The sequence below is a fragment of the Mollisia scopiformis genome, assembly GCF_001500285.1.
Source record: "Mollisia scopiformis unplaced genomic scaffold LY89scaffold_33, whole genome shotgun sequence".
Lineage (NCBI taxonomy): Eukaryota > Fungi > Ascomycota > Leotiomycetes > Helotiales > Mollisiaceae > Mollisia > Mollisia scopiformis.
The window spans coordinates 283,371-298,163 of NW_017263613.1; the positions used below are offsets into that span (position 1 = coordinate 283,371).

The window sequence follows — 14,793 nt, forward strand, 5'->3', positions numbered from 1 at the left end:
ATTTATACCTCGAAAGTCGCCCCTCACACAATTTTCATATTGGGAGTGAATCTAAGACAAGCTCGAAGACTCGAAAACTGAATTGACTCACACAGTACGAGTTTTAGTGAATTTTGAATTCGACTCATGCGGTACCAAGATTCTCCTGACCTTTCGTGTATAAAACGTACTACTTCTTCCTTTGCACTCACCAAGCTTTAGAGAATCAAATGTTATACAACATAGTCGCTTGTGGGTAACGTTTGGCTGACATTGAGTTTCAATCATCGAACTTTATTCTGGGAATCAAAGAGAAAAGACACGCTTTCGGACAACGGCAGCAATGCGGTCAAGCAGTGAAAGGGCATCCGTCAGTAGAGGAATGCTTGATAACAAACTAATATAACCTGGCAACAACGAATAAATTGACAACAGAACAATTTTTAGTTTTGAAACAACCTCTCCACATCCCGTGAGCTAAAGAGATATCCTGCACTAATAGCCCTGGGAGGAGCCAGAATAATGCGAAGGAGCCCGTCACTCGACCTGGCCTCACTCCACATGTCACGCTCATGAAGTGAGATAAGTGTTTGGTTTGTAAAGCGGCCGCTCTGTCCGCCTTTATATACTCATGGGTGAGGCGAGAAGTAAGGCAGATGTCTATGTTTTTGCCTTAAAACTATATTCACTTAATCCGTGGCGACCTATGCCCTCATCCAAAATCGAGATACTCTCGTTTGAAAAATCATGGTGCTCACGTTTAGTGAATATAGGTAGCCTCCACGTAACAAAAATTGATAGAGCTGAACCACAGTGAATGCAGAAGAGCAGAACACGAAACAGATCAGTGATTCTACTTGGCTGCTTTCGAAACTTATATTCAAGTATACAAACGAACTTTAAGCTCGCAAAAAAGGGATAAAAGATGGAAAGCAAAAGAAGACTCTCGAGCAGGAATTGGAAGCCGGGAACTACTGTTGGGAGTATTTGACCTTGGCCTGCATATTATTGTATGTCTAATTTACCAAATGTCTGCTGGTATCAGTGGATTGATGACATGGTGAAGATGTAAATGGACACTTGACAGCGACAGAAAGATCAACAACAGCAACCGTTCAACACCAAAACAGAGCGTCAATGTCCACACCAATCTATTTCCCAGATCTCCATTAATCAATGATAACCTGTTTGAGACAACCCGGGCTTATCATTAATCCACAGCATGATACAACTTTACACGTGTAAAAGCACTCACGTGTTCTTCCATCTCACGTTGAGATGTTTCTGGTGTTGACCTTTTCTTGGCTGCGAGGACTGCGATAATATAGAACATATGCGGCCGCTATGTTTTGACATACTGAATCTCAGTTGACTCATTCCGCTTTGACACGGTCGTACAGAACCGCGTGATGAAGAAGTGAATTTTGCCCTCGAAAAACGACGTTCGTTGTCTTGAGGTGAATCTCAACCTACTTCACGCCTTGAACTTTTCCGTAGCTCATATCGAAGTATATAAAGAATCTTCTTTTCGTAGGAAGCTAATCAATAATAGAACAAGTTGGTCGAGCTATGATTCCGACCTCAAGAGCAAGTAGCCGGGTTCATTCTAGCGTTTCTGACAAATAGTCACAAGCCATCGGGAGTTCATGAAGGAACGACATGAAAGAAGAATCGATAATAGCAACATAATTTAACAACAAGCTAACTTTGTCGGCAGCACATGTACTACTTGTAGCTGCATTGGAAAGTGGAGGAGCAAGAAACTTCATTGAAACTCATCACATAACTGTTCAAAAGATCCAACATCTCCAACTAAAATGAATATTCTGGACGAGACCAAGATTTATAGAGTGCACAAGCAGTGACTTGGGGTTGAGCTATCAGGAAAGCCACAAGTTCTATCGCAAACATAATAACTAAGAACACATCCATAATCAACCATCCTTTGACGACACCTAGAACCAGACCAGACGCACCATCATCTCGGCGATTGATTTGTCAGATAAAGTCCAGACTCACTTGAGGACTTCAGCTCCTAATAAATGACTGTGAAAAATTGGTAAGCCTCAGTAGCTTCAGTGTTGGTCCTTCACTCTCGTTACACACGTAACGAGTACGTTCAAGCCCCGAACAACAATTCAAGTATTTCATCCCGACAAAAGCCCGAACTCAGGCGCCAGCCGCCAAGACCGCGATAACGATAGCGATAACCCCCCTATCTCCAAATCTCCAACACCACAACACCACCACAATATATCAAAGTCGTATCCAACATCATCCCTCCCTCCCAAAACCCCCCCTTTCAACCCATCAAAAATACCACCTAAGCGCCTAACGGCCACTTTCATGTAACCACCTCTCTGTACGACATCCCGTACACCTCTGTCCCACCCCACGCCACATTCCCACATCTCCCTCGCCATCTCTCCACCCCCAAACGGTCTTCGTCCTACCCCAAACACTGGCCCCCATCTAACATCTCCCCACGATCAAAACTACCGACCTTCCATCTTGACTTTGACCCGCATCAAGATACCACCCTCGCCGTTATCAAACCACAAACCACTCTCTCGTACCGCGCCCAATACACACACACACCCCCAGGGCAGTTCTCGAAATATCATCTCAGCAGTAAATAAGTAAGTGAGGTGAGGTGAGGTGACTCCCGCCGTGCATGCACATACCGGTACATCCGCCATCCCATCACAAAATGGGGTCCAGATCTACAGTCCCCTTCTTCATCCTCGCAATTGGGGGTCAGAAAAACGACGTTTTGTTCAGCTTCTGACATTCTGGTATCCAATGGTGAGATCTTACATCATCTTCTGCACCAGTCAATCATCTACGTGGCGCATCTTCTGTTCTGCACCACAATCATCCATCCATAAGCACAACCTTCTAGCGCCCGCAACCCACCACATCACGGCCCTGGGTCCGTAACGAGATCCAACGGCATTGCTACACAGTAAGGATTCCAGAATTCAGAATTCAGGCCAGACGGGAAGATTGATTGATCGACACTGCAGCCTTACACCTGCACCTGCCTATCCACCCAACGTTCTAGCGCGGGTACTGTATCACCACATACCTACCGACCTACATCGCATCTCGGCTGACAACCCCTGCGTATTACTGAACAACAACACAACCAGCCAGCGATATCGTCCCAATTGTCCGGTTGTGTTCGGGTAACCATACCTCTGAGATCAGCTATATTGGATTACTATCTGTTGTTTGTTTGCTTAGTTTCTGTTTTCTATATAAACGTGCTTCCCATCCGTCTCATTCATCCCACTTCTGTGCTCCCGAAGAAGTCAAGTTATATATCCGAGCCGTCTTGTGTCGCCCACCAATACACCTCAAGCCCAGCCAAGACAAGCCACGAAATTCCTTCTTCCACTTCACTTCCACTTCACCCCATCTTCAAATCAGCCACTTTTCTCTCGCGTTGCGTTGTGTTCAATACTAGCGCTCCTATCACTGCCATATATCAACAAGCAAGATCCCAGCACGAGGTGTCACAACCCCCAGCACCCTCCTAGAAGGGACGCATTAACACCACTTACTCCCTCACTCACCACTCCTTCTTTCCACTGCTCCGTCCATAGAAAAAGGAAGGGAGTTTGTCTGTCGCAAGCCACCAACATACGATCCTCCGGCAGTCTGGTTTGGAATTCGAAGTCAGTCTGTCAGAAAGTTGACTGATTGATTGGGACCCGTAAAACCGACTAGCCAGCACAAAACCAGGACCGAAACCAGACCGAGGGTAAGAATATATATTGTCTGCGTGTGTGCAAAGATACATAAGAAGAGAAGAAGAAGAGAAGGAAGAATATCTATATACCACCGATCCACAAACAAAAAACAACAAGACCAGCACAGAAGCGCAGAAGAACGCCAACCAACACCTCGCTGAAAGTACCGCTCCACAGCAAACGAACAAAACGCAAGCAAGCAAACAAGCAAACATGCTCTCCCTCATGCTGCCCCGAAAATCCATCAACAGACCCAAACCCCAAAAGCAGAAGCCGTCCGTCGACGAACAGCAGCCGAAGTCCCGACCAAAACCGCTCGCCAAACTGTTCAAAAAATCAAGCAGCAGACGCGCATCCTCGATATCGTCTTCGAACACCGAAGCATCGCACCCGCATACCACTCTAGACTCGCCGCCTCTCCCAGTAGAGGGCGTATCGGTGTGGAACGCTGCTGGGCAGGATATCCGCACGCTACAACAGCGCAATACGTCGACGTCGAATCTAAGCTCGACGTCGACGCTACTTGAGCTTCCTGCTACACGACCTGCTCTTCCTCATTCGCCGGTGAGACAGAGCGGGGATTCGTATGAGGCGTTCTTGTCTCATGCGCAGGATATGGAGAGGAGGAGACATGAACGAGATTCTATGATGGCGCAGGCGTGGTTGAAGGCAGAGGAGAGGAGGAGGGCTAGTAGGAGCTGGCCTAGCGATCCGTGGAGAGGTGGGTTCGGCCCGCCTGCTTCAGATGCGAGGTATGGAGGGGCGGGGGCTTTCAGCCCGAGAAGAGTTTCGAGTGGAGAGGATGGGGTCAGAGGGTGGTTGGGGAGGAATGGGTTGGTTGGTCGATAGATAGGGAATTTCATATCGTATCAATGGGTATCGGTTTAGCCAAGGAGGACTATGGTTGGGATTCGGTTAGCATGGGATATACCTAGGTTGGCAGATGGAGGACGGCGTTAAGAGTAACGATGAAATGAACTTACTTTCCCATTCCCAATCTTGCATCACTCCCACCCAATGTAGTTTCCCTCTGACCGTTAACTCGGGATCCATTTCCTCCTCAACAGGTTCATGAACCCTCCGCCTCTCCATACTCTGGCTCTGCGTTGGCGAGAACGTTCCCGAAAAGCTACTTCGCTGTCGCTTTGGTGACACAACTCCTGTTAACATATCGGAGAATGAAAACATATCTTCCATAGCCAATTCCTCTTCGAATTTCCGCTTCGAGCTCTCAGAATGCATCATCGCGGACGCAGCACCACTTCTTTGCTTGCCTTTCTCTGCTGCGAGTTTAGCTGCTTCGGCTGCGTCGCGTCGTGCCCAGACTTCTTGCATGACTTCCCAGCAACGATCAATATTACCGATCCACATCCTGCTCGCCATGTTGTGCCACCGTTGCTCGAGCCACTGTCTGTCTTCTTTCTCGTAGGCTTCACATCCAGCTGCAAGTAAAGGGTAAATCTGTACGATGACAAGACGAGATGAAAGCGGGACTGTAGCGAGATAGACTAGAACCTTCTTGGCAAGCTGTGCAGATGTCCAGGATGGGATTTCTGGTACTGCTTGATGGAGGTAGAGAAGTGTAGCATAGCGATATGCTTCTGCTGTTTGCAAAGCGTGCTGAATCTCAGAAGTTGGATCTTCAGGCCTTTCAATACTGGGTAAAGGAGGAGGTGACCATTGAACAATAGCTTCTTTCAACTCGATTGCCTGACTGATAATCGCAATCGAATTGGTTTCCACTTTCCGAACCTTGCGACAGAGATTTGCAACTCGTCCAATAATGGGAAATAGATCAGAAGCGCAGCCCATAAGAGGGTCGATCTCTGCTGGTCCATTTGCGGAGGTCATATTCAGAGGCGCAAGCACCTTTTCGAAATCCACAGTATCGTCGTCGTCCACAGAAGTAAGTCGCGCGATAACGTCCATATACACCCAGGTATTGCACAGAAACTTCAATCGCGTGAGATCGTCTCCAATCAGGTTCTGTTTCTTGTGCGAGACCAGCGCTTGGTTTACCAAGATCCTTGCTCCTCTCAGATGTTCGATTCCAGTAGAGATATGCTGATCCCATGATTCGGAGAATGCTAGAACCAGTGTTGTTGCTAGCGCAGTGTCTGTTCGCATTTTCTCGATACCGGTAGCAAGTGAACGAATACTCCTCCTCATATGTTCCATACCATCTACTCTCAAAGCTGGCTTCTCTTTCGAGGTATGGAACGCCGTCATGGAAGCAATGGCGTGATACAGGGCAGGAGAATCTCTTGCAAGGGGCCAGACTAACGTCCTCCAAGGGTTCTCCGTGGGCCCATCTTTCACCGATAGAATCCCACAAGTCTGTTTATCAAATCGAAGCATCAACATTTCTGGACTTCCAGCCTGAACCTCTGGTTGTCGATAAATCTTGTTGAAAGGATCATCTCGGATGATGGTAGTTGGTGAAGCCGTAGGTGATCTTGATACGAGCAGTGGCCCTCTGAGTGACATCCACATATCACTGTCTGGCATCTGCGGTTCCCTTATGATCTCCTCAATATCATCTTCCAACGAATTCTCCTGTTGCATCTCGATGGGAGGTAGGAATTGGTTATCCATCATTGGTGAAAGCTCCATTGCTTGTGTTGGCAGCACCAGCGGAGGAACAGTGACAGATCCGGGCCTTGCATTGAGTTCTGACCCTGGCAATAGCAAATCGATTAATCTTGGCGATTGTCCAGAGAAACTCGGCCTTCCAGTATTGGGCGGCACATTGGAATTATCATCAAATAAGCTACTCAAGCTCCTCGTTACCGTATCTGCTTCGAATCGAGGTCGAGGTAATTCTCGCATGTATGGTGGCGTACTCATATCGAACATAGGAGGATGATCGAACTGCATATCCTGAAAGCCATTCGGTGGTGTAAAAGAAGGCGGCGGAGGCGTGGGTGCCGCAGCATGGAAGAATGAGTCTTGCATCGGTATATCTTGTTCGGCTTCTGCGGGCGTCGAGGAAGACGACGCATCAGAAGGACTTGCTCCCGTTGTAACATCTTGAACTTTGTTCTGCGGTATAGAATCTGCGAGCATCAGCAGAGCTTCCTTGCATCTTTGATCGTGTTCTGTACTTCTCCCCTTCGGCTTAGGTGGGGCAGTCTTATTCACAAAGGTCGTTTCCTCGAAGGGCCTCCACTTGAAATCTTTCTTGTATCCTCCGCATGTTACACTCCTCTTGTGACATTGCTGACAGGTCGGTTTCGTCTCGTCGCATTTCAATCGTTTCGCTTTACACGTTATACAACCTGTACCACCATATCTGGTCAGCGTTTTGCTCCAGCACTCCTCAAGACTTTTCCTTATCATCTCCAAGATAAGAGCACCAAAAACCGGCAAGACATACCATTGCGACTCTTGGATTGTTTGGGCTTCACTATTCCCGTGGGCTTCTTGGGCGGTGCCGCCGTCTTTGTGGTTGGGGCTGGTTTGCGCTTTGGAGGGGGTGGTGGCTCCGGGGCAGGCTTCAAGACTGGAGAATTCAAGAAGGCAGAGGGCGATGGGATCTGGATCATGGTTTCCATCTTGATAACTTCTTATATAAAAACATAGATGAACCCCACGATGGACGATCGGGAAGTAGTGCCTTGCAGCAGAGGATGTGTTGTCGAGAGGGTGTGAGTGGGAGCATTATTTCTGGAGGAGAGGTCACAATGGGAGGAGTCGACGATGTATAATTGGCTTGTGATTGGATGGGGCGGGAGTGGTGGAGCTGAGGAATTCGAGGGGGGAAAGGCCGATGCGCCCCGACTTTAGTTGGCCCGCAGCCATTTCAGGTGCCCTAGCGAATGCGCATCTGTCTTAGACAACCTTCAATACCACGTCCTCCCACTGCCACCCTTCACTTCAAAGCCGCTGGGGTGAGCCAAGACAGAACTCAGAATAAGGTTTGCATCTGATCTTGATCCGTCATCCTAGCGTGGGGAAGGCAAGTCAAAGGAAGCATTTCAATCGTTCTCGAAGCATGGCTCTTCCCTTTTCTTTCTGTCTTTGACTTTGAGTAGCTCCGGCATTAAACTTTCGATATCTCCTTCACCCATCCTCGTGTCTTACCCCTCAATCCTTCCATCCACCAACATCTTCTCATTACGAAGGAGATTCGATTTTGTGTGAAGCGACATCCTGGTCGAGAGTTGCTGATCTGGCCAAACGATTCGCGGGCTGCAGCGGCCAGAGATAACGAACGAAGCAGTTCGTGGCATTGAACTACGGCCAGAAGTCGGCGTGCATGGTGGCAACCGCCGGAAGCACTGACACGACAGACAGCAGCACATATGAGGGTATCGTGACTGCAAAGGTCTGGCCGGTTCTTCGTGATGTCTTGGGGTTACACTGCAGCCGCCTATTGCTGGAGAGCAAATGGACGTTTGTCACAGAATTCGAAAGGGAGACGATAATTTCACATGGATCAAGAGACTCACTGTGAAGAGTTCTTTTGAACAATCTCGAAGCCGGGAAATTCCAGATACGGGGTCTCCAGACATGAACTCTTGCCGACTGGAACAGAAAGATGTTCAGCCAAAAGGGGCAGTCGACGGCGATGTTAGGACAGGTCGCCCTATAGCAGTTGTCTGAAAGAGAAATAGTAATTAACTTCCCGAATCCACGTCCACTTTTGTTAAGACAATGTTTTGAACTTACTTTCCACGTTTCCTCCAGACATTGTTTCAAGTCCGTTAAGAAAGTCGACAGAGCCTCAAAAAGTTCATCCACGTGATAATACTGTGAAGCTGGAATATCACCTGGGCAGTGTCATAGGATTGGAGGAGTAGTCCTTCGAATAGTCTCTCGGTACAAAAGAGAATATTATCCTTTAATTTTTATAAGCATACCTAGGTACTAACCTTCGTGTTAGATTTTGAATCTCGAACCTCTCCGTTCCGTCTTTTCTTCCATGCATCACAAGTCTATCCTCAGAAAGGATACCAACTTGTCGGACTCGACGTTTCTCCGAGCTTAAACATCATTTCACTGAGGTACGCTCATCCTTCCCGTATGTATGTTTCTCACTCATCTCAGTATACGGATGAGTGATCAAGTCGATGCTACCATAGGGTCACGTGAAACCTTCCCGCCAAATCCCAATGGGATGGAGATGGAAGTCTCGAAAACTCAGAGTCAACGTCATATGGAACACGGACAGCCATCGAAGCGACGAAGAAATTCTTCTAGAAAAATTTCATAATGATGTCGTCAAATGGATCGGCTCAACTCCGCAACGTACCATCCCGCCTTACGAAACAGCCATTCGACTTCTGGCACGAGGAGTGCAAGCAAGGAAACTCCCGCCTCCTTCATGCATCATCGCAGCTTGATTTTTTGCACGCAGCAGCGCAACGCAAAGAAGGCTGGATTTAGTTTTGAAGTGCCGCATCATGCATAATGATCCAACCTTCAAACGAACTCCTTCGTACACTTCATCGTGTCTTAGGTTTTCGTGGACATTTCCCATCTTTCATCCCACTCTCTGGTGTTGCGAGGTTGGCTGAGGTGCATCGAGGCCTCTTGGCTGCAGTTGGTCTTAGATACACCGCCTTTGAAGATGCGGCAATTCTCCTCATCTCCCGCGGCTCTAGCCACACGATTTGCCCCTTATCGCTCGCCACCTCGTTAGGCCACCCAATCTGGAGGTGGACGATCGAGATAAAGGTGAAGCTGAATGATATTCCATTGGATGAATTGATCGCCACAGTGGCTGAGCTCCACTCGCACCGCCACATCGCTTGTCTCGATCCTGGCCATCGGCGAAATTGATGCGACGGCGTGGAGGACGATCTCGTTCACGCGATGATGTGCGGTCGCTGAGTGGCCAAAGCTACCCTCGTCTTATCCCCGTTTAGTCTAGCTCCCCCTGAGCCTTGTTTACTCCTCGATTGGCGCCCGGACAACAAGCAAGTCGCAGTCCACCAGACCAGACCAAAGCAAGGCAAGGCGAGGCCAGGCAAGGGAAGTGCAAGGCAGGGAATCTGCAGCATCCCAAAACAAGCTCCCTCTCCCATGGGCAATAATCGCGACTATCGACCGCCTGATGGCAGTCTGCACCGCAGCCAGCAGCAAGCAAGCAGGTTGGGAAGTGCATCCTTCTCAACCTCCTCCTCCTCCTCCTCCTCCTCTCTCTTCCTCCTCATCCTATATTTGCCTCCCATCTTACCCCTCTCCTCTCCTCTCCCTCCCTGCCTGCTAATTGTTCACATTCGTTGTCGTCAGCTTTCGTGTTCTCAGCTCAAGCGATTCGTTCCTGCAACACCAAACTCGATTCGAGCTGGACCGCGCCTGCAACGCATCTCTGAAACACTCACGCCTACAAAGCCACCGCTTGTCCATACAGTAATTATCCTGCTTTTCGATACTCCCTGCTCCGACCCCCTAAACCCTCCCCTGGGTGACGACAAGGGTCCCCCCATCCAATCTTTGCTGAGCGTTGCAACATAACCTTGATCGCTACCCCGGTGCAGCGTACATCGTGCTCCTCTCGTCTCATATCGACATTTGCACCTCAACTCTCCAATTTCGCCCTCTGTCATACTCCCCCACTCCCAATTCCCGATCGACCCCCCTCGACGACCTCTCTTCTTTTGCCGGAAGTCTCGGGGAATTTGGGTAGATCATCGCAAGAGGGAGGATGGAAGGAATTAAGTGTGTGTTGTGATTTACTTTTCCTATTATTGTTCTGCATCATCAATATGGGGAACGAACAATCCGCTCCCACGCCGAGGCGGCGACCGCCTAATAAGTTGTCGAAGCCGAGAACGAATAATCACTCGAGTGCGAATCTCTTGGACAGACGAGCTTCAGCTCCTCCCAGTCGTCGAAACTCCTTGTCGACGACCAATGGCTCCCCTACCAAGAACCGAGACAGTGTAATACTATCCGATCCACCTGGGGACGAGGTCGTCGAGGAACGAAAAGAAGAGCCGTCGCGGAAACGAATGAGTTTGTTCAGGTCCAAGAGTGCCAAACCGCAGAGTCAGATTCAGACACTGGAAGTCAACACAGATGTGGACCGCTCTTCCGTGGAGCCCAGTCCAATCGAACAGCTCTCCCAGAGATGGTCGAGAGAGCCAAGAGTGAGAGGCAATTCGGTGACGACTCAATCATCTAGGTCTAGTGAGAGACCATACTCTGAACCACCCAGCGGCTTGTAAGTCTAGACATTCCTAAGATATAATTCCCGCTGACAAGAATAGAACCAAACCTCCGATCCGAAGTCGCATGTCTCTGCAGACCTATACACATCATCCTCGACTATCACTCGTTGCCGAACTCCCTTCTCCACAGCCCGACAAGACAATTGCAAACCGAAGGTTGTCAAGATATGGAGAGCAAGAAGATGTTAGTCCACGGGGTTTGACACAAGCTTTAAGAACGAATTCAGAGAGTGCTTTATACACACCTATCAGACGACGGTCGCTACTTCAGCATGGTGTTGCAACTCGGACGAGCTTTGTGGAAAGTGATCCGCGAAGCTCACTGCCTTCGCAAGTACATGCTCTGGAGATAACACCTCCACGAAAACCGGTACCACAACAGAATATTTCAGATGACATGCGAAACTATTACTACAATCCGTCGCAACCCACATCATCTCCTCTTTCAGACCTGGTGCTACTTGGACCAAATCCAGATTTCACCAGCATTGGTCCACGCACAGAAACACCCACAGAACTGGAACATATTGGTGCATTCAAGCTCGGAACATTGAGGATTACAAACGGAGCTGCAAGTCCAGTACCAAGCTTCAGATCAGCAGATGATGATTATATTTTGGCTGGAAACGCAAGGAGGAGCCAGGAGAGCAACCGTGGACCTAATCCACGAAGTAACACTCTTTCCGTCCCAGCAGAAACACGAAAAGCCCCTTGGATCGTCCGCGCTGAGTCTCCACTGCGACAGACTCATGAGCTGGAACACAAGCCTCTGACGATTGAGACTCAGCTTCCACTGCTAGATCCTGGTCTTGCTTGGTTCGACTTCGAAGGTACGGAGCAGTTACTGAAAAGCACTGAATCTCCTTCCAAAGCTTTAGAGTTGGCAAAAGATTACCAGCAAGATCTGGCATTGAGTCCATTTTCATTCGATAATTCGCCTCTTCCATCCCCAAGATTGGAATCTACTAGTAAACATACTGCTATTGAAGATGATCTTTTCGAAGCAGAACCTGATACGCCTAATCTGTCAGAGCGCGCTCCAAGATCGTTTGATTCTGCGTACGACAGCGGCTTTGCACCACCGAAAAGAATGGTGAAAGGTCCCCGAGAGTTGCCACCAAAACCGCTCGCAAAGGCGGACAGTGGGTATAGCTCGAATATCTCGCTCAGGTCATTCAAGAGAGATTCCGTGCAGCTTGAGGAAGTACCTCCTACACCACCTAGGGAGTCGCCTTCGAGAGTTCCTTCAAGCACATATTCAGTGACGTCAGCATATTCGGTAACATCAGCAGATTCTGACTTGACACTGCGAATGAAGCGCTCCCTGCCCGCAATTCCGCCTGTCGAGCCAGCTCCAGCACCACCCATACGACAAGCTCCTGCTCCTCCACTATCACCGACTTTTGATCGCAACAAGGAGGTACCAAATCCTCCTCTGCCAAAGAAGGACTCTCGGCAATCTCTCCTCACAGTTCCAAGCAAGAGCACCCAGAAAAACACTCCAACCGTTCAGGCCAGAAATGTGAGAGAAGAAAGTCCTGCCAATTCGGAATTGTCAACCACTTCATCCAATTCATCCCGATGGAGCAGCAAATCAAAGATCAACAAACGTCCGCAAGCACCGCAACCACCAAAACCAGAACCTGTATTTACAGTTCAAGCTTTTCGTTCACCAAGCGAACAACTGCGGATCCCTCCTCCATCCATAGAAGCACAGCGCCACCTCGAGGAACGAGTCGAGACTTTCCCTGTTGCTTGCTTCCCGAACACATATCCAGGGCATGTTGGTTTGAGACACAGTTCCAGCAAGGAGACGTTGGGAACGATCTTCTCAGTTGGAAGCGCAGAAGTGAGGGATGAGTTGAATTTTGCGAGATTGCAGAGTGCATTACCGCCTGTGCCTGCTGAGCCATCGATTCCCGAACATCCTGTGAGAGAAACTCCAAAGCCAGAATTCAACAGGAGGAGTACGTTTCAGGTCGCTCCTCATCTGCCAGTAACTAGTGCAGAGACGTCTCAGAGAGAGTCGAGATGGGGAAGGAAATCGTACCAGATGCCAAAGACCAGAGACAAGAGTTTGCCAAGGATACGAGATCGAAGTCTACCACGATTGCCCGTGCAAGCAATCTCGAATGAAGACCTAGAAGACCATCTAACATCATATTCCACCATCTCTTCATCTCTCGGAAAGTCACCATACGAACTGGCATTGAACAGCATCCCAAAACCTCCACCTCGCACCAACGAGCGCGCAAAATCCATGACAGCACAATTCGAAGCCGACGCAGCAGCACGCTTCAACCTGGCACGAGGAAACAGTCAAACACAGGAAGAGCGCCCGGAACCCGTGTCCCGAATCCGCAGCTATGACAACATGGCCTCCCGTCGCGGATCTCGCGAACATCCTCCTCAGACACACAGTAATAACTCGCCTTGGAGACCACAACAACCCATGCAAGCCCCACAATCGCAGAGTCCATTAGCAGCTCACCCGCCTCAGCAACAGTACTTCCCGACAGTAGAAAATGAGGAGAGAAGGTATTCAAGTAGTCCGAAGATCGGGAAATCAAAATCCCCACCTCCGGTCTCGATGACTACCCGAAAAGCGCTCCCTTCGACACTGAACTCTCAAGTTGCCCCTACAGCTGACAAGCAACAATGGACCACCGCATCCAACGCCTGGAAAGACCGCCGGCAATCAGCTAACGCTACCCTGCAAACAAGGAAGTCAACAGAGATGCGGCGTCCTGTCCAGCAAGACCTGCGAACAAGGAGGAGTATCGACGGCCCTCGACAAATCCAACCCCGTCCCAGCCAAGAATTGCACGCCAGAGGAAGTTACGACGGTCTCGGTCTCGGACTAGGAAAAATGCAAACCAAAAGCTGGAACGTAGGCGTCGGCTACGAAGACGCACACGCATATCCCTCTCCGCCCAAGACTTGGAACCAAGAATACGACCACACGTGCGGATCTCCAGATAAAGAGAATTTCACGCATCCCCCTCAATCTCAAGACGAGTACTACGAACCTCAAGACCAGCCCTCTTCAGATGCGCAGCTCTCATCTTCGATCCATGAAAGGAAGACCTCGACGTCCGATATGCTGGTCCTAGATCGCTTTTCAGGCGGGTTGGGGTACGGGTATGAGCCTGGCGTGGGCTTGGTGGGGAGTGCGGGGACGAGAAATGGGAATGGAGGTGTGAGAAAGAGTGTGCAGGTTGCGGAGCGGTGGGGGGTGGATCTGAGTGATGTGCCGGTTATTTTGAGGAGGGTGAGGGTTGAGGGGTAATCTGCTACCAAGTAGGGGAAAGAAGGGGGAAGGGAGAAAGAGGAGGGAATCGAAATTTGCATCAACAAACCCACTATCAACAAGCAAACAAAACATTACGTTACATTACAACTCGGCGTTCTTTTCAGGACATTCAATACGATACCTTCATACCTGCATTTGGCGGAACGCCATTTTCTTTATCACGTTACGGAACATGGATTGGGATGGATGGATGGGGGATATACGAGACCCACGAATATTATCATTATACCATTGCTTATTGCCTATCTATGGGCATTTGCTTTTTATGTTGGAATGGGAAGGCTGTATATAGCTAGGATTTGATAGGATAGTGGATAGTGGATAGGGGGAATATAATTCAGGATTCTTCAAATGATTTTGGTGCTTTTGTGAATGTGAGATGTTGGGAGTGGGTGTGGGTGTTGCTGAACCTTCTGTTTCTAGGAGGTGGATTTCGTTCTTATTTTGAATGTTTTGTTGTTAATTCCTTTATGATTATCAACTTCTTCATCATTGTCAACTTCTGCACAACTATCATTTATCCCTGCTCTCACTGTTTACAATGTTCTATTTCCTTCAGTTAAGAATA

General features: G+C 48.9%; 4 protein-coding genes across 4 annotated transcripts; 3 read left to right on the forward strand and 1 right to left on the reverse strand.

The window, feature by feature from the left end:
• Positions 1-3,947: 3,947 nt before the first annotated feature.
• Positions 3,948-4,583, forward strand: LY89DRAFT_742085 (uncharacterized protein; the record flags this gene model as incomplete). The annotated part of the gene is made up of 1 exon (XM_018220789.1): positions 3,948-4,583. One exon carries the CDS (start codon positions 3,948-3,950, stop codon positions 4,581-4,583), a length of 636 nt encoding a protein of 211 aa, XP_018062602.1.
• On the reverse strand, positions 4,493-7,629 carry LY89DRAFT_338878 (uncharacterized protein). Its single transcript, XM_018206847.1, has 4 exons — positions 7,111-7,629; positions 6,839-7,012; positions 4,718-6,790; positions 4,493-4,632 (listed from the first exon to the last, which is right to left on the reverse strand). The coding sequence occupies exons 1-4, from the start codon at positions 7,286-7,288 to the stop codon at positions 4,619-4,621; spliced, it is 2,439 nt and encodes an 812-aa protein (XP_018062603.1). The 5' UTR covers positions 7,289-7,629; the 3' UTR covers positions 4,493-4,618.
• A 2,010-nt stretch (positions 7,630-9,639) lies between these two features.
• LY89DRAFT_338859 (uncharacterized protein) lies at positions 9,640-10,321 on the forward strand. The gene has a single exon (XM_018206844.1). It carries the CDS (start codon positions 9,762-9,764, stop codon positions 10,194-10,196), a length of 435 nt encoding a protein of 144 aa, XP_018062604.1. The 5' UTR covers positions 9,640-9,761; the 3' UTR covers positions 10,197-10,321.
• Positions 10,322-10,447: 126 nt separating this feature from the next.
• LY89DRAFT_742087 (uncharacterized protein) lies at positions 10,448-14,201 on the forward strand (the record flags this gene model as incomplete). Its single annotated transcript, XM_018220790.1, has 2 exons — positions 10,448-10,905; positions 10,952-14,201. The coding sequence occupies 2 exons, from the start codon at positions 10,448-10,450 to the stop codon at positions 14,199-14,201; spliced, it is 3,708 nt and encodes a 1,235-aa protein (XP_018062605.1).
• Positions 14,202-14,793: the final 592 nt, after the last annotated feature.